The sequence below is a fragment of the Canis lupus genome, chromosome 38 (assembly GCF_048164855.1).
Source record: "Canis lupus baileyi chromosome 38, mCanLup2.hap1, whole genome shotgun sequence".
Lineage (NCBI taxonomy): Eukaryota > Metazoa > Chordata > Mammalia > Carnivora > Canidae > Canis > Canis lupus.
In genome coordinates, this window is record NC_132875.1 from 3121652 (window position 1) to 3140822 (window position 19171).

At 37.5% G+C, this 19171-nt stretch overlaps 1 protein-coding gene and 1 long non-coding RNA gene across 7 annotated transcripts in view; one reads left to right on the top strand and one right to left on the bottom strand.

The window, feature by feature from the left end:
- ATF6 (activating transcription factor 6) overlaps window positions 1-19171 on the top strand; it is a 197576-nt gene that overhangs the window by 38767 nt on the left and 139638 nt on the right. For all 6 annotated transcript variants that reach the window (XR_012025692.1, XM_072814358.1, XM_072814357.1 and 3 more), the window contains 2 exons: window positions 11341-11526; window positions 12641-12732. Coding sequence is in view for 5 of the 6 variants with exons in the window: in XM_072814358.1 (XP_072670459.1) it covers window positions 11341-11526; window positions 12641-12732 (278 nt within the window). In the remaining variant the exon portion in view is untranslated. The remainder of the gene's footprint in view (window positions 1-11340; window positions 11527-12640; window positions 12733-19171) is intronic.
- LOC140626630 (uncharacterized) lies at window positions 645-18800 on the bottom strand. The gene is made up of 3 exons (XR_012025693.1): window positions 18761-18800; window positions 5216-5365; window positions 645-1404 (listed from the first exon to the last, which is right to left on the bottom strand). It is a non-coding gene; the product is annotated as an uncharacterized lncRNA (long non-coding RNA).

The following is a 19171-nucleotide window of genomic DNA, read 5'->3' on the forward strand; positions in this document are numbered from 1 at the left end:
GTCAGTAGGGGGTAACAATGGAAAGAAAATGATCAGGAACTAGGGCAGAGTTAGAAATACCAGATGGGAGGCTGATCAAGGGTACAGGCTCTGTTGACAAGAGGCCTCAGGCCTTCCCTCAGCCCATTCACTGCATTGAGTTGCTTACAAACCCTTTATTACCTTTCATTCTTTCTAATTCTTTTTTTTTTTTTTTAATTTTTATTTATTTATGATAGTCACACACACACAGAGACAGAGAGAGAGAGAGAGAGAGAGAGAGAGAGGCAGAGACAGAAGCAGGCTCCATGCACCGGGAGCCCGACGTGGAATTCGATCCCGGGACTCCAGGATCACGCCCAGGGCCAAAGGCAGGCGGCAAACCACTGCGCCACCCAGGGATCCCCTCATTCTTTCTAATTCTTTTTTTTGTTTTTTGTTTTTTGTTTTTTGTTTTTTTTATTCTTTCTAATTCTTAATGACCTTCATCCCTCCCATCCTGGTCCCTGCCCTGGTCAGTAAAGCCATCATGAGAAGCTGGGTGCTAGGCGGATCCCTTTCCACCTGCCTGCAGGTATCAGAAATGGTGTGAAGGGGATTCCTCTGGCATACCGAACTGGAACTTTGTCATTTCTTTTCTCTGGAGACAGTGTTATATATCCAGTAAGGCTCAAGATTTCAGGTATTGTTAGTAGTGTGAGCATGGAGGTGATGTGATATGGGCCCCAGACAGATGCTGTGCACACAGTGTTCCTTTATGGCAGTGCAGGAATGCTGAGCTTTGGGAGTCTAGCACTTTTACAGCAAGCGGTGAGCAAGTTTCCTCGTCCAGAGGAAGACATTACCTCATATTTCAAGGTTTTTTTCTGGGAACACAGCCCTGAGAAAGGGCCCTAGGTAAAGAGTGGTCAGGGTCTTGTATTCTTGGCACGCCCAGGAAAATGTATAGTAGCAGGATTCCCAAGAGACTCCTAGAGAAATATCTTTCAAGAAAAATATGCATCTAAAAAAATTCGTTTACAGTGCAAAGCAATGCAGAGAAACTCTTAGAAAAATGGAGAATGCCTGTGGTTCTCTTTCAGGGAAAAAAAGCATTATTTCTAATGACACTTAAGCTGCTTGCTTTATGTGTAGCACCTAAGAATAGGTCTTCTGTTAGGTCCAAGTGTGAGCTGAATATCCACCCTTAAGTGATGTGGTCAGCTGAGATCTAAGAAGATAAATAATGAATAGATACTTTTTAGTGACTAAATTCTTTAACAACAAAGACGTTGACATCATGATACTTCTTTAAGCTTTAAACTAGAGGAATCCATCAGAACAAATTCAACAGGAAGGATTTGGAGACTTGAAAAGCTATCCAGATTTTAGTAAAATATTAGTTCCGTGCTGATTGCTTTTCTGACTTTGCTGCTACCAGGGATTCTGCAAATCAAAGAAAAACATGCTTTGTTAAAATACTTGTAGTTTCTCTTTAGATGGAGATTAGGGGCTTCTAAGAATTTATCTTGAATAAGGACTTTGGCAAGTGATTTCATTTGTGGTTATAGTAGCTTTGGAAAGGGAAGTGAACAGAAGAAGGTTTTATTTGCCCCTCCGGGTTGTATTGCATGAGGTTAGATTTACGCCCTGGCAACTGGAGCGTTCTTTGTTCTGCGTTTTCCAGTTTGGCATCTTGATAAGATTAATAAATAATTATTTTTAAAGGGATGCTGGTTTCTATCTTGATAAATAATTAACACTTAATTCCCTTCTCTCTGATTTCCCTTCCTGCAGCCTGTCCCTGGGGACAGTCTCTCCATACTTCACATGCTTTGTAGCCTCTTGGTTCCCCTGCCCAGAAGCATTCATTGTCCCTCGATTTTTGCGCATCTTTTCCAAGATGATTCCTTAGTAGATTAATATTTATGGTTTTACCCATTTGCCTGTTTTATAGAAATGGTGATAAGTATGTCCACACTGTCCTGCACCTTGGTTTTCTCATTTAGTGTATCTTAGGGAACTGTCCATATCAGTACGTAAAAATTTTTCTTATTCCTTCAATAGCTGCATGGCAGTCTGTTTCATAGGAGTGTCATAATTAATTCAGATTTTTGCAGTTGTTTTCTTTGTAAGCATTCTTCCGTGGGGAATAACTTGGTACTTGTTTAATTTTGTTTATATGCAAGTTTATCTGTAGGAGAAATTCCTAGAATTGACATAAGTCAGAGGTAGGTAGTTTTTTGGTGTTGATAGATACTGTCAAATGGCCTGCCTTTGGGGTAGTTCTGATTAATCCTCCACTTTGTATGAGAGTGCCAGTCACAGGGCTTCTCAGAGGAGTCCATGGACAGTGTCTCCACAAACACTTCCCCTTCTCACAGCAACCCTTGCATAATTGTTTATAATACTGGGTATGTGCATTTGTCTGGAGAACAAGTCAATAGCTTCCTATGTAATTTTTTGTTTTGTTTTTTTGTAATAACTTGTTGAGATACAATTCACATACGTAGAGTTCACCCTTATAAAGTGTAAAATTTAGTGGTTTTCAGTATATTTACAGAGTTTTGCTGCCATTACTGCTAATTCCAGAATGTTCACATCACCCTAAAAAGAAGCTTTGTACCCATTTATCAGTCATTCCTATTCCGATCTTTTCCCCAGCCCCTGGCAACCACTAATCTGCTTTCTTTTTGTATGAAATTGCCTATTCTGGATTTTCACATCAGTAGAATTATACATAGTGTGGCCTTTTGTGTATGACTTCTTTTTTACTTAGCATAATGTTTTTCAAGGTCCATTAATATCATAACATGGATCAGTACTATTATTTTTTGTGGCCAAATAATTTTCCGTTGTTTAACTAGATGGCATTTTGGATTATCCATTTATCAGTTAATGGAGATTTGGATGGCTTCATAACAGCCACTCTTCGGCTATTATGAATAATATTACTTTGAACATTCAGGTATAAGTTTTCATAGTCTTTTTTTTTAATTTTTATTTATTTATGATAATCACACACAGAGAGAGAGAGAGAGAGAGGGGCAGAGACACAGGCAGAGGGAGAAGCAGGCTCCATGCACCGGGAGCCCGACGTGGGATTCGATCCCGGGTCTCCAGGATCGCGCCCTGGGCCAAAGGCAGGCGCCAAACCGCTGCGCCACCCAGGGATCCCCTAAGTTTTCATAGTCTTTTTGAAACCCTTTTTAATATGGAGACTATTTACAAGTCAGTGAGAAAAATGCAAGTTAATCCAACAATCAAATGGACAAAAATATGTGAATAGATAATTCACAAAAGAGAATGGCAAATTTTTCAGTTAAAGTATCAATGGCTATATATTCTTGAAGGGGTATGCCTCTGAAAGATTACTGTTTTAAAATATGTGAAAGAATATTAATTATTAATAGAAGTTTTGACTGGTTAAAGAATGATATTCAAGGGTTAAAAGTATTATGGTTAAAATTTTCTGTGGCTCATCCACCTTGCTATTATGAATTCTAAAGAAAAGTATCTGTATTTCTTTCTTGTAAATCCCCAGCATTGTATGTGCATTGCAGTCCTGCGGATCTGTGTGTGTGTACACATGTGTATTAGACTTTGTATTTGATAATAATGTCAAATATTTAAAAGTTGCAGAAACAAAAATCCTCCAGAGAATGCCCATGTACCTTTACCCGTTCACCTATTAACATTTTACCCCTTTTGTTTTATTAGTTCTTTCTTTCTGGCTATCTGTCCATCTACACACTCTGTTTTTTTTCCCCAAACTATTGTAGAATAAGTTACATGCCTTATAGTTCTTTACCACTAATATTTCAGTGTGTATTTTTTCAGAATAAGGATATTCTACATACCCACAGTAAAGTCATCAACTTTGTAAATTTCATTTGTTTTTTTATTTTTTTATTTTATTTTTTTTTGTAAATTTCATTTGTAAAATACTTTAATCTGCTGTCAGTATTACAGTTTTGTTAGTTGACCTAGTAATAAATACCCTTTATTGAATTTTTTCCGTTTCAATACAGGGCCCAGTCTAGGGCCAGATACTGCATTTGGTTGACTTGTCTCTTTAGCTTCTTTTAATCTGGAACATTTCCTCAGTGTTTGTCTTTTTGATGCTTTAGAAGAATTCATCTCTTTTCTAGTCATAATAGATTTATTTCTTCATTAGAGAAAGAGAGTGAGCATGCATGCACGTGAGCAAGGGAAGGGTCAGAGGGAGAGAGAGAGAATCCTTAAGCAGACATCCTGCTGAGTGCAGAGCCTGGTGTGGGGCCTAATGCAAGGCTCAATATAGGGCTCCATCCCAGGACCCTGAGATCATGACCTGAGCTGAAATCAAGAGCTGGCCACTTCGCTGACTGAGCTACCGAAGTGGCCTCTAGTATAGTTTTAATAAGTACTTCACGTTCAAATTGGATTGTAAATGATTTATTTTTAATGTAGTTCTGTTTGAGTCTCACAAAATCTTTATAAAGTGGGTGATAATCATTCCCATTTCACCATGAAAGGAATCAGTTGGTTAGGTGTTTTAGTCAAGGCCATATTGCTGAGATGGCTAATCTTGATTAAGTGGTGTGTGCCACACTTGTCTAAGTGCATGACTCACAGATCCTAACTTTGAATCTCCTGATGGTCCATTGAGGTGAATGAGAGCCATGATACCTATGGATTAAGAGCAGAATGACGGTTCTTGGAGGAGTGTGAACTAGCTTTTTATTGTTAGGCTATTTTTCTGTTTCTACAGTGATTAACTGTAATGTTCAGATTTTGTCTGTTTTTGTTTTTTAAGTCACTTTTAAAATTTAAAATGTGAAAATAGGAACTGGAATGCAGGCACATATTTTCAGTATTGCTTTAGTTGCACAGTTTATTGGAGCAGCTGCGATTGGTGATGGAGTTAAGAATTTTTGCCTCCTCACTCAATTTATTCATAGCAGCACGTATCTCTTTTTACTGACACATGTATGTGGTATATTATTGCTAACAGAGAACCTCACATCCATGAGTTGTGTAATCCTCACCTCAGTCATTTGACCTGCTCCAGTTGAGTTAGGATTCAGGTCTAGGCCTTGTCTTGGTGCAGTTCTGCTGTCACTCACCCCTCTGCTCTATTAATGGGGCTTTACTTTCAAGGCAGCCCTGATGCAGTGCCAACTTCAAATTACCTACCTCTTATAACTTGCTTCTTTTCCCTTTTCTCTCCCTCTACAAATGTATTCTCATAATTTTAAAAAATTTTCAGGGGTACCTGGATGGCTCAGTGGGTTAAGCATCTGCCTTTGGCTCAGGTCATGATCCTGGGGTTCTGGGATTGGCCCCACATTGGGCTTCCTGCTCAGTGGGGAGCCTGCTTCTCCCTCTCTGCCTGCCTGCTTCTCTTCCTGTGTGTGCTCTTTCTCTGTCAAATAAATAAATAAAAATTTAAAAATTTAAGCAAGTGGTTTAAAGTCTTGAGAGACAAAGTATAACGGCTGACCTTATATGAATAGTTTGGTGATCTCAAATAAAATTTACAGCATAATTACTCTCATCTGTATCTTGTGACGCAGTAATTACTGTGATATGTGACAGACAATTCAGTATTTAGCATCAGTACTGGAACCATTTTGGTTTTGGGCTGAATGAGACCTTCAGAGGATGAAGGGGATGAATCTCAAGTTTTTGCCCACAATCCACACTAAGAAATGTGTTTTACATCTTTCTTACACACAGTCTAGTGAAACAGTATTACATAGAAAGTTCTGTTTTCTTTTATTCTATCCTGTGCTTTCTTGTCAATTTTTTAAAGGCCCTTGTGATCCACTAAATTTATCATACTATTGATATTGGGTTATACTAGTTTCAAAAACACTGTTCTCCCTGTTAGTATTTAACTCCCTGTTAGTATTTCTGTGTAAATAGGCCCTGGGAGAAGAAATGTTTCTTCCAGGATTTTTCAGTTAATTCATTGCAGTGCTGGAATAAGAATTAATGAGACCCAACTTCCAGTGTTATATTGTCATCTAATGACTTAAATTGCTATTCCTTTTTTTTTTCCCCTGTGGGGCTTGAACTTACTACCCTGAGATCGAGATCTGAGCTGAGATCAAAAGTCAGATGCTTAACCACCTGAGCCACCCAGGAGCTCCTAATTACTTGTATGTAGCTACACCAAATATTTCTAGGGATCAGTAATGAAGGCACAGGAGACTGCTCTAAGGAAGCTTTGATGATCCCCGTACATAGGACTTTCAACATTCTTTGGAAAACTGTGCCCCACAGTGTGGCTATCCTAAGAGCATCTGGTGGATACTCCTTTTTTTTTCTTTTTTTTTTTTTAAAGATTTTATTTATTTATTCATGAGAGACACAGAAAGAGAGAGAGAGGCAGAGACACAGGCAGAGGGAGAAGCAGGCTCCATGCAGGGAGCCTGACGTGGGACTCAATCCCAGGTCTCCAGGATCACACCCTGGGCTGCAGGCTGTGCTAAACCGCTGCGCTACCAGGGCTGCCCTGGGGGATACGCCTGCCTTTGTCCCTCTACCAGTTCTTTCTCTTCACTCAGAATGAGATTGGGTAGAGCCCCCTGCACCTACAGTCTAGCAGGGATTTGTCTATTATCCTTTCTCACTTGGGGAACGCATACTACATATATCCAAAGCATTCTTCACTAAAAAAAAAAAAAAAAATACAACACTTGGCAGGGTGAAGATTTTTTTCCTTGACTCAGCCAATGAAATGGCTCAGGATGCCAGTAATGAAGCTTATTTATTTAAATTTTGATGACCAGGAACTGGGGATAACAAACACACAACTTAATAGAGTAAAATAAAATTTTGGCCTTCTGTCATGAGAGTTGAGAAGAGTAGAATTGGAAATTTTCCCCTTTTCTGCTTTAAACAATTTTCTGAAAAAAAGGGAGTATCCTTTTTTTTTAATGCTTTTTTTAGTTTTTAAGTAATTTCTATACCCAACATGAGGCTCAAACTCACAACTCTGAAATCAAGAATTGCATGTTCTACTGATGGAGCCAGCCAGGTGCCCCCACAAAGGGAGTATTCTTAAGATTCCTAAGAGAAGGGCACCTGGGTGGCACAGTGGTTGGGTGTCTGCCTTTGGCTCAGGTCATGATCCCGGAGTCCTGGAATCGAGTGCCACATCGAGTTCCCCGCAGTAAGCCTGCTTCTCCCTCTGCCTATGTCTCTGTCTCTCTTTCTCTGTCTCTCATGAATAAATAAATAAAGTATTAAAAAAAAGATTCCTAAGAGAAATCAAACTGAGATACTTAATTTATTTGAATATTTAAAATAAGGTTGCGACTAATTAAATTTGCTAATGATTTTAGTTATATGCATTTTTTAGAATGTATTTATAAATTATTTACTAAGATATACAATAATATATGTTATATAAATTAGAAATATGTAAGAAAATTTACTTTGGCTTTTAAATCAGTTTCAAATAGATAAAGATTATTTATATAATGGAAAATATATATAATGGAAATTATACAATTATTGGTTTGTCTGATATGATAAAGAGGTTAATCAATGACAGTTTCTGTTTTATATGTCAGTTTAGAGGGAGAGATTCAGCAAAAGAATTCAAACTCAGAAGATGACATGTATGTAGTAAGCCATTGATTCATCCATAGTTATCAGTACTTGATCTGGCTGGAGTTTGTGTGAGATGTTGGAATGTATTTCTTAGCATTAAAATATCCTATTTTAATATCATTTGATTAGTCATATAGCACTTTGAAGCTCATTTCTTAGCAACATCACAGACTCAAGGATTTAAATAGTTATTTTATTTATTAAAAGAACATAATATTAGTGTTTAGTGATCGATAACTTTTAAAAAGTAAAAAACAAAATGCAAATAGACTTGGAATTTTGACTCAAATTGGTTGAGCCTTCAAAAAGTACTTATTCATTTGTAAAAGTTCTTCTTTTATACAGTCTTTTTTGTAGTCAAATGTTTGTTTAATAATGCAACACCATATTATAGTGTAGTGGCACTAAAGTGAGAGTATTTTACAGTTGTGAAGTGTTTCTTTTTTCTTTTTCCAAGGCACAATGCTTAATGGGAGACTTGTCTAAAGGCAGGATGATCAGAAGCAGGAACTGACCAGCATTTCACTCATTTTAGTCATGTTAAATCGTCTTGATACCCATAAGGGAGATGTGTCAATTGATTAATGAGCCAGGGTATTGATTTTATGTTATCATACTGTGAGAGGAGGAGATTAAGTTTCCAGATATAAGCATTTCCATAAACCTTTCTTTTCAAACAGGTGCATAATGAAAGTAAGCACAGAGTTCACGGAGGTTAGAGTTCCACGCTGAGATCCAGGACTTCCCATTTGGTATTAAAAACAGTGTGGTGCTGTGGTGTGCTGGGCTTAGAGTCAACTTACCTAAGTTCTAGCTGTGGCATTTCTACTCTCTAACAGTGAATCAAATGATGAGGCTTATTTTAAAGAGTCTTGAAAACTATAATGCAAGAAGAGATTAAATATAGAACATCAAAATAATTGAAATACTATGTTGCCATTCTCATTGTGTGTCGGAAGATGATGATAATACACTGCAAAAATCAGTTTACAGAATAGTAATTACAGTGTAATTTTTTTTCTTGTGAAATATACCCCCCACCAAACGACAAACACAACTGGTGTGTGTGTGTGTGTATAGATGTGGGTATGTAGTCTGAAAATCATAATTTTTTGGTCTAGGAAATATGGAATAACTTAAGTATTATATATTCAGATAGCCGAAGATAGCTTGCTGAGATGTATAAAGTTGAAACTCTTGTGTTTGGTGATTCCTGGGGGTTTCATTTGTTTTTACTTTCTATCCTTTGTGTTTATTGGTAGTATTGAGTATTTATTTTCAGAACTATTGTATCTTTTTCCATGGGAAGAAGTGGATGGCCACAGGTGGTTTTCATTGTTTTAGCATGAGGCATGTGCATTGACAGCCTTGGAAACTTTAATGCTTTATAATATGCAGGTGCTTTTATTGTTTATAGAAATTCCTAATCCTTGTTTGAAATTTATTAAATGGTATTCCATCTGTAAGCCTCTCTAAATTCCATAGATTAATTAGCCTTTAAAGTAAGATTGCCTTTTATCTAACTTTAGTATAAACTCTTCCATCTGGGAACCTTCTCTTTCCTATGCTTGTTCAGTGTTCCTTATACTTCAGCACTCTGGTATTAAGTATTAATTATGGACATTGACATTCTCAGTAACCAGGAAGAACACTAAGAGTAACAGTAGATTGAACAAAGTGGCGTTGTCCGGAATAGTTTGACGTGGTGAATAATCCATCCATCAGGGTTTTGCCACGGCTGAATGCATGCATATCGTCTTATTGAAGAGTGGGATAGTTATTCCATAAGGAAATTTTACAGATGATGGTTCTGTAAGTTAGCATTTTTATGAAATTTCAGTTAAAGGAAAAAAAGAAAAACACCCTCTTTTGACATCTCATGTGGTTTTTTTCCTCCCTTCTAGGTTCTGATTGAAAGTTTGTTGATAGTATTTGCTGCAGAGAAATGGGCTTTGGCCATTTTGAGGAAATGTAGAATAGGGTTGGAATTGTATTGTTATACTAAAAGAGATCAGTATTAAATGATTTAATTCTATTTCCTGGTCTCAGTAAGAATTATTGAACACCACTGCGTGGAATGTTTATTTTATAAAAACATATAAAGTGAATAATTCAGTCATATGTGTACTTATAATAATCAACTTAATATTATTATTTTGCTACCTTACTCTCTGCCTCAAATAGACTAATGCTATAGCAGATAGGTTCCATAACTTCATTAGAAAAAAATGACAAAAATAGTTTCACTCAGTTTTGATTATGGTAGGTCTTGAGGGTAGGAAACAAAAATGTAGTATTCACATGATTTTGGCTTCCATGGTATAATACCTAGGTCGAGTGAGAGAGTTAATAGTCATGAAACGGTTGAGACCATCAGAGTGTTGAGGTGTATTTCCCAAATTATAAGGGCACAAGACATTCAGGGAAGATGGTTTAGCATAATCAGAGTGTAGAGGGTCTGTAGAATTAAGTTAGTGGAGGAGACGGCATTCTAAATTGGAGTAAATGGTGTGACTAAAGGAATGACTTAGGCATGTGTGATCGTGGATAGCCTTAAATGATAACAGTCTAGGTTTGGATTGAATCATTGTTGGGTTAGGGCAGAACTTAGAGAGGTGGTCGTGTTATGGAAGGCTTTGAAAGCAAAGGTGGCCAGCGAGGAAGTATAAGTAGCTTGTTTTTACAATAGAGTAGCAAGATAAACAATTCTCCTCTTCCTCCAGGTGAGTTATCTTACAAATAGTAGATAGGAAGAGTTTGGAGGCAATTGAAAATATTTAGGAGATTATTGCAGTAGTTGGGTTGAGTTCCTGAGTGCCTACCTGGGGAGGGTGACAGCAGGAATAGATTGGAATAACTGAGACACACTCTCCCTGGAAGAAGTTTGGTCATTAGCATATCCTCAGTGCATATTTAGCGAGCGAATCAGAGGTTGAGAGAGGGAATAGTGTGGAGAATGAAGGAAAAATAAGTTATTGGTGTCTCCTTCCTGGATACCTGGAGAGTTATTTACCACTGATGGGAGATAGATAGGATAAACAAATCTAGGTAGAGGGAGATGATGAGTTCAGTTTGTATATACTGAATTTGTATTGGTAACTTTGTAAGTAGAAATGGCCTTATAAATAGTGGATACATGGTTCTGGAAAATAGTCAATTCAGGGTCTGAGACATAGAGTCAGGGTGTATGGATGCATATATATATGTAATGTAAGGGCACTTTTTGAGAGTCTTTTTTCCTTCCCTGAGGGAGTGTCTAAAGGGAAAATTGGAAGATAGTAAGTAAGGCTTAGAAAACACCAGAAGAAATCACTTAACATTTAGGTTTTAGAAGGCCATATTTAATCATTTGCTTTCAGTTTGCTTAATTTGAGTACTATTTTTAAAAATCTGTTCTAAAACAACTAGTAACCTATGTTTTGAACAGTTTTGTTTAAAAATAATGGTAAAAAGAAAAAAAAATAATAATGGTAAAAAGGGATCCCTGGGTGGTGCAGCGGTTTGGCGCCTGCCTTTGGCCCAGGGTGTGATCCTGAAGACCCGGGATCGAATCCCACGTCAGGCTCCCGGTGCATGGAGCCTGCTTCTCCCTCTGCCTGTGTCTCTGCCTCTCTCTCTCTCTCTCTCTCTCTCTCTCTCTCTCTCTCTCTGTGTGACTATTATAAATAAATAAAAATTAAAAAAATAAAATCTTTCAAAAAAATAATGGTAAAAATCAGTATATTCTGATCTGATTCTAAAATCAAAATGTTTCTGATTTGTTTTAACTTTTCCTAGATTGCTGTGCTAAGAAGACAGCAACGTATGATAAAAAATCGAGAATCTGCTTGTCAGTCCCGCAAGAAGAAGAAAGAATATATGCTTGGTTTAGAGGCCAGATTAAAGGCTGCGCTTTCGGAGAATGAGAAGCTGAAGAAAGAGAATGGATCACTGAAGAGGCAGCTGGATGAAGTTGTGTCAGAGGTTAGGGCTAGTGCTGCAGCCTGATGAGATGGGTTCAAGTATTCTTTTTACCTGAGAAACCAATTGGAAATTGTATAAAACAATAGTACTAGAAAAAAGAGCTCAATAGCCCTAAGGCATTTGCACTCAGGGTAAAGCAGTGGAAAGAGGAGCTTTGAGTTGCACCTCTCCATTTGCATTCTAAAATTGTGTTCCCTGGGTAGCATTTTCTTTTTTGACTAAAATGAATCATGGTGAGGACCCTAAATAGTTTTGCAGGTCTTTCCTTTTAAAAAAGAAAATACAGGGTCACTTGGGTAGCTCAGTCTGTTGAGTATTTGACTTGATTTCCACCCAGGTCATGATCTCAGGATCCTGCGATTGAGCCTGAGTCCGGCTTCACGCTGTAGCAGGAAGTCTGGTTGAGATTAGCTCCCTCTGCCTCTCCCCTCAGTCTCTTTCTCTCTCCCTCCCTCCCTCCCTCTCTCCCCCCCTTCTCTCTCTCTCTCAAAAAAAAAAAAAAAAAAGAAAGAAAGAAAGAAAGAAAGAAAGAAAAGAAAACACACAAAAAAACACTTTAAAGTCTTGTCTCTGTCCCCCTGACCACTATTATGCATTTTGCATTTTGTTGCCAAGGATGTCCTGATAAGGACAGTCTTCTCAGCTCTTTTCATGAAACCTGCTGTCTTCAGGATTTCCCCCAGCAATGCTGTCCTGAACCAAAGGGATGCCTATGCCTAATGTTTGGGGCTCCTTCCACTGTTCTGTCTTGCCCTGAACACATTAAGAGATTTAAGAGATAGGGAAATAAAACTACAGATGTATTTTTAACATTCTTTGAAGACCCATAAAAATGTTGTTGTTGAATTCTTTCCTTTTGGGTGCAGAAGAGGCTGCAAGGGAGTAGCCCTTATGTATATCCTCTCCTGTGTCTGCCCTTCTGTCTCTCTGCTGCAGCAGGGAACCTCCAAGGCTCTGCTCTAGTCTTGTGAAAAGTACTATTTCCTCACTCTTGAGGTTTTTTTTTTTTAATTATTCATATAATTGGTGAAGAGGAAAGTACTTATCTTAGATGTTGCTTTTTGTGAGATTGATAATGTCGTTTAACTGTATTTAACATGGTTATTTCTTTTAGAACCAAAGGCTTAAAGTTCCTAATCCGAAGCGAAGAGCTATCTGTGTGATGGTAGTATTGGCATTTATAGTGCTCAACTATGGACCCGTGAGGTAAGCAGATAGCCATTTGTTTGGGTACTCGTGTTTAACTCGTGTTAAATTTTAATTCTCATTATTTTTAGCTCTAGTTGTAAGCTAGATGATCTAGATCATCTAGCTTAAAAACAGAACAAATCTGTTTTTCTCAGAGACAATATTTTGGTAAGAAGAGGGGAGAAGAAAGATTGGTTCCTCTTCCTTGTTCTTTACCTCTTTCTGGCAGAATATTGGTGTTTTTTAATGAAGAAACCTGTGTTTCAGTTATCTAACATATCAGTGGTGGGCTTTGAAATCAGACTGCTCGAGTTCAAATGCTGGCTCCTCCATTTGGTCACTTTGGTGTCTTAGGCAAGTTACTTAACCTCTATACTTCAGTTCCTTTCCTTTAAGATGGTTAAACCTTTTTAATACTATTACCTACCTACCTCAATACTGTGATGCTTGAGCTTCAGTGACTGATTATAAGACACTTGAATGGTTTCCTCCCTAGCGAGAAAGTAAGCAGCTAGAGGAGTAATTATCAGTTTTTGATTTAGTTGGTTTGGAATGGGAATCAAGAATCTAAATTGTTCTCCTTGATTTTGCTACAGATTTCCAGCTCATCACAACTTAAGAAACACTGCTTTTAGGTTAGAGTCATAGAATACTAGAATTCAAAGGGGCCCTAGAGACCCTTTTTCAAACTCCCTCTGACTGTGGCACATTTGATACATGAATGAAATCAGAGTCCTAGGTGTTGGGAAATCAAAGAGTAATTAGACTAGAGCCATACCTTTAAAGATCTCATGGTCCACCTGAGAAGACAGACAAGTCAAAGGATAACTTGAGTATAATGTGATGAATGTAATAATAGCAGTATGAACAAAGCACTAAAAGAATATAAATGAGTATAGGCTTCCTTGAAAATGTTCGTGTCATGTTGATAGATGCTCAAAACATTTTTGTTGAATGAGGGTGGTAAGGGAAATCCCCATAGAGAGGAAGCTCACTCTTGAAGTGTGATAGCAGTTTGCCAGCTGGAAAGTATGGAAAGAGATGCCAGGCAGAGGGACCAGCAGTTAAAAGGCACAATTAGGAAATGACTTGATGTTTTAAGGAAAAAGTGAAAAATTCAGTGTATCTTGTACATGTGGAAACGTGTATGAGGAACATGGGGCTATAGGTATGCAGTAGGGGCCAGATACTGAAGAGCCTCATAAATAATGAAGTACCCCTGGGTTTTTAGGCAGAGGGTAACATAATCAGTTTTGATGTTAGGAAGGTGACTGAGGTTGGTAGCAAGAATTGACCGAGCAGATGCTCTTGGCAGAGACAGCACTGGGCTGTTGATCTATTTAAGGTGATACATGGGAATCTGGACTTGGACTATGGTGATGGGAAGGACAGGCTGTCTCTCTGGGGTTTGATGACTGGTACAGAGTGGGACATATGGAAGAAAAGAGAGAAGTTAAAGATAAATTCCAAATTTCTATCTTGAGGGACTGAATGGCAATGTTGTTATTAAGGTAGGAAGAAGGAAGATAAATCGTTTTATGATGGAGGATAATGGTTTTTATTAGTATTGGAAATTTGTGATACTGACTAGACATTGGGAATTACCATGATAGAAGGATGGTAGTGGAGTAGGTGGATTATCCAAGGAGAACATGTAGAGGAAGAAGAATAATGAGAATCTGGGGAAACCAGCATAACAGACTCAGGAAAAGAAACTTTGAGTGAGTAGGGTTAGGGAGAGACAGAAGAAATTGGTTTTCTGAAACCAAGAGTGAAAGGCAGAAACTTGATATGAGAACATTGAATTTGGCAATGAGCAGGTTGATGGTAATCTGTGTAGACTGTAGTGAAATCCTTACTTCCTAAGAGCTCTTTTCATGTAGCCTGATTGTGGTCACTGTTTCGAAGAAATGTATTATTAACCAAAATCCCCATACCTTTTTCACATGTTTGATGGTCAAGCTAGGTCATTCCCATTTTATTTCTACATAGTTTCTAAAAAGAAAATGTAGATCTTGTATTCAACTTTTGTTATCATTTAGTATTAGCACAGCTCTGCAGAGCATTTGATTTCCCATCACGGAGCCCCAGACAACCATCTACCTTTTTTTTTTTTTTTTTTTCAACCATCTACTTTTTACTAAAATGATTTGGTGGAAAGAGATCATATTTCTGAGTTGACCTATTTTTGAAAGTTTATATTAGACGTGTTACATAGAATATGTAGAAGATACACCTGGAGCAAGCATTTAAATTATTAAAAATTATTAAAAAAATTTTCTTTACTACCTGTTGACATTTTACTGATATTCTTCATATTAAAATGATTTTTTCATTTAACTCTGATAATGGCAGTCTCAGAGGCTTTATGCAGTAACATTTGATAAATAGTAAAGAAGATGGGGTTATGCAGTAGGAAGTCAGGATGGGATATACTCTTGTGAAAGCCCTCATGAGTAAATAGAGATTTGTGTGTGTGGGGAGACAAAAATTTTTCAATGACTTAATGATCCTTATAGCTACTGAGAGTGGAGGGGTTGTGTGGGGACGGATCTCATTTCTTTGAGCAGATTCATTTTGCAAGACAGAGATGATGGTCCTGTTTCATCATGAAAGTTTTGTGTCCAAAAAATTAGATGGACAGTACAAACAAAATGAAGAGTGGGAGGAAGCTTAAATACTTGAAGGTCCTGAGGAACAGCCAGAAGAGATCTGTATCTGTCTCTTTGTGAAGGCTTGAGAAACAGAAAGCCAAGAGGTAGTGGGAAATTTAGGAAGTGTGCAAATTTTAAAAAACATGGTAACAGGCTTGATTGAAGAAAGGCAATGAAGAGCTGTGAGGAGTTAATAAATATCAAAGTATCTTAACGGGTTGGAATATCTCCAGACACCAAGGAGGAGATTAAAAAAAAAATTGGCTATGAAACTCCTAAAAAACCAGGAACTATTTCTTCTGGACAAAACTTGGCACAAATAGTGAAATATCCAAGCTGAGAGAGCAACAATGGTCTGAAAGATTGCAACCTATTCCTGAAACACTGTTTGGCAATGGAGATGTTCCATCGTGTGTTATTCAGAAGCATTGTCTACTAACCCCATCCTTTGCAGCCTCTTCACTGCAAGACTGAGAAGCTTCTCAGGGCTGGGAATCTGCCAGAAGAGCAGAAACTCCCCAGTTGGACTTTATTAATACCACCTGGAATGTATTTATTGAATAACTTCCACACCCATGGCCCTATATATCTATAAAGCTTAAGCAAGCATTATTATGTTTTAATTGGTGCAGAAAAAAACAATTATGAGTTCTAACTGAACTTTTCTCAAGTACTGCAAAACTAAGTCTGGTCAGACAAATAGACATTTTAATGAGAGATTTCCAAAGCATTTTAAATTTAGGAAACGAAAACTCTTTCATAACAGATCACATTACCATAATAAAGTTGTCAGTGTTGTTTCAGATGTTCAATGTAGAATCGAACTTCTGTGCATATATTGGTGTGAGTCCAAGTGAAAAAATATTTAACATGCAAGTTTGCTGCATATAGGTATGCCTTAAGAAACATTTGCTGAAGGCACTTGTGGTGATGAAATGTAAATACATCTTACATCTAAAGTAAGGGGTTTTGTGCAGCAACACTGACTGGTTTGAAAAGTTTTAGGTTATTGGATAGTCATCACACAGAAAAAATAAAATAAACCAGGCAGACTTAAAAGGGTTAATTTTTCTGACCTTATTGATGTTGTGTGGATAGTAAAGACGGCATCTAGCTATTTCTGGCACGAGATTCAAAGAGCTGGCCCACTCTGGGTGGTCTATAAAAATAGTAATTCTGGGTAGCAGAGAATGGCTAAACTGGACAAATGTGAATTGGTAGGAAACTCTCTTCTTACTACTCATTAGGATTGATTCTATGCTTATTAGTCCTATTTTATAGTTAAAGAACTGGAAATTTAACCAAGGTCTCTAAAAAATTATCATTGAAAGCTCAGCCTTCTCTACTATACCATAAAGTGGTTTTTTCCTGCCATTGCCCAAGAAACCTTCAGGACTTCTGTTTTTGGCAACATGATAGGGTTTTTGGCTAGAGATATGGAGAAACTCTTTGCAGTTTCATATGCCAAAAAAATGCTGAATTAAAAAACAAATCAAAGCTCTTATATAATGACTGAATTGAAGACAAAGTAAGGACTTCTCAGAGGCCAGAAATATAATGATAACATGAATCATTTGATAGGCTAGTGTTGGAAGAGGTACTTGTCCTGGAGACATTTCCTGATCCTCTTGGCCTAGACAAGGTAGGAAGTCACAACTGAGCTCTATCCCCCTTTCCCAAACCCAAATAAAGCTGGAACTTCCAAAGAATCACATTCTCAGTTGCTAAAAAGAAGGAAGGGGGAAAAAGTAGGTTGTCATACCACATAGGGATAGTGTTGGTAAGTACCTGTCTTAGTATTAGCTTTGAGTAGGGTGGAAATAAGGAAAAGTCTCCCTGAGAATTCATCATCATAAGCCTTAATTCATACAGATTTGAGCCTGGATTTATGCTACTGTTGTGCCTCCTCAAAAAACTAAACCAAAAATTTAGTTTAAGTGGCTCTGTGTTGGTACTGCTAGCCTCCTGGCAGACACAAATGCATACTCTTCTCAGAGGAAAGCACTGTGAACATCCATACTGAAAAACTGCTGCAGATCCAGTTCCAAGTGAACATGAGCCAACATCCCCTCACTTCCCCAGAATCATTAGTCACACTAAGAAACAAGCCACCATGAACAGGAGTTAGAGGAAATAAAAAACTACAGAATCAGACATTGAAGACTCCAGATATTTGAATCAGCAGATACAAGGTGTAAAATAAATATGTGAAATAAAAGGGAATTGAAGAATGACAAAGGAATGAAAGACTATCAGAAATGATCCAGACATTTTGAAAAAAAATCTAGAAATGTGATGTTAAAATTAGAAAAACAATACCTGGGTTATAACAACAAAATAGGTACATTTGAAGAAAGAAATCGTGAATGGGGAGATAGGGCTGAAGAAATGCAGAGTGGAAAAGAAAGATGAGATGGAACACATGGAAGAGATTAAGAGACAGGAGATTACACTACCATAGCCAAGTAATCAAAATAGTGCTTGTCAGGAGATGTTCTGACATCTGATATCACTTCCTGATGTGATGCACTGAAAAGGATACAGTATCACTTCTGTGATATTCTGGCCAAAAATGAATAACCTTAATTTTATCATGAAAAAAACAGATAAATCCACACAGAGGGGACAATGCAGAAAATAAATAGCCTCTGATCTTAAAAAGAGAGTATTCAGGAAGAAGGAAAATAACCTCAAAAGAAGATTTGAGATGCAGAAATGAATGGCCAACAACAAAAATAATAGTTGTAGATGAAACTTTTTTAAAAAGTTGATGATCTAAAACATTAACAATGTCTAGTTTGTAAGGTTAGAACAAGTCAAGGTTGAAGTGTTTTCTGTAGTCATACCTAATAAATTGGGAAGGGTGTGATTGAAGCGAAAACATTCGAAGTTCTGATCCTTATTTGGGAAGTAGGTAAAAATATTGTTTAGACTTGTTAAGTTACATTAGCATTTTAAAGCTTTGGGTTAACCCCTAACAAAATATAATTGGAGTGTATCATTTCAAAATCTAGTGGAAGGAACATCACTGAATGAGATGGGCATATTCAACCCAAAAGAAGGCATGAAAAGAGGGAAAGAGACTACTAGAATATGAAAGCATGAAATATGATAGTAGAAATGAATCTAGAATATTACCCATAATCATATGTGGAAACCGACAGAACTCTATATTTAGAGGGCAAAGCTTGTCAGACTGCGGGTGGGGAGGCAAAATACAACTGTATGCCTTTTAAAGGAGAAACATCTAAAAAGCATCAAGGTACAGAAAGTCAAAGTTGAAAGTCAAGGGATGGAAAAGCAAATAGTAGATAAAACAAAGCTGGAGTTGGTTTATTAATATCAGACAGATATCCTCTAAAGAGACAGTATTAATAGACCTAATTACTTACCGGTTGATTAAAAGGTTAGTTTACCAGGGATATATAATAATTCTAAATTAGTATATACCTAATAATAGAGCTTGGAAACAATCACTACTAGAACTCTGGGGGAAACGGACATTCCACTGCCATAGTGAGTGTGCCTCTTTTGATGGAGCACAGTGACAAAATCTGCAAAGATAGAGAAGATTTGAATATTATGATTATGAAACTTGATCTAATGGCCATTTAGATAAACACTACATTTATCAACACAGAATTTTTGAACCAGAGGTGGAGATGTTAAGAAAAGAATTGAGGGATCCCTGAGTGGTGCAGCGGTTTGGCGCCTGCCTTTGGCCCAGGGCGCGATCCTGGAGACCCAGGATTGAATCCCACGTCAGGCTCCCGGTGCATGGAGCCTGCTTCTCCCTCTGCCTG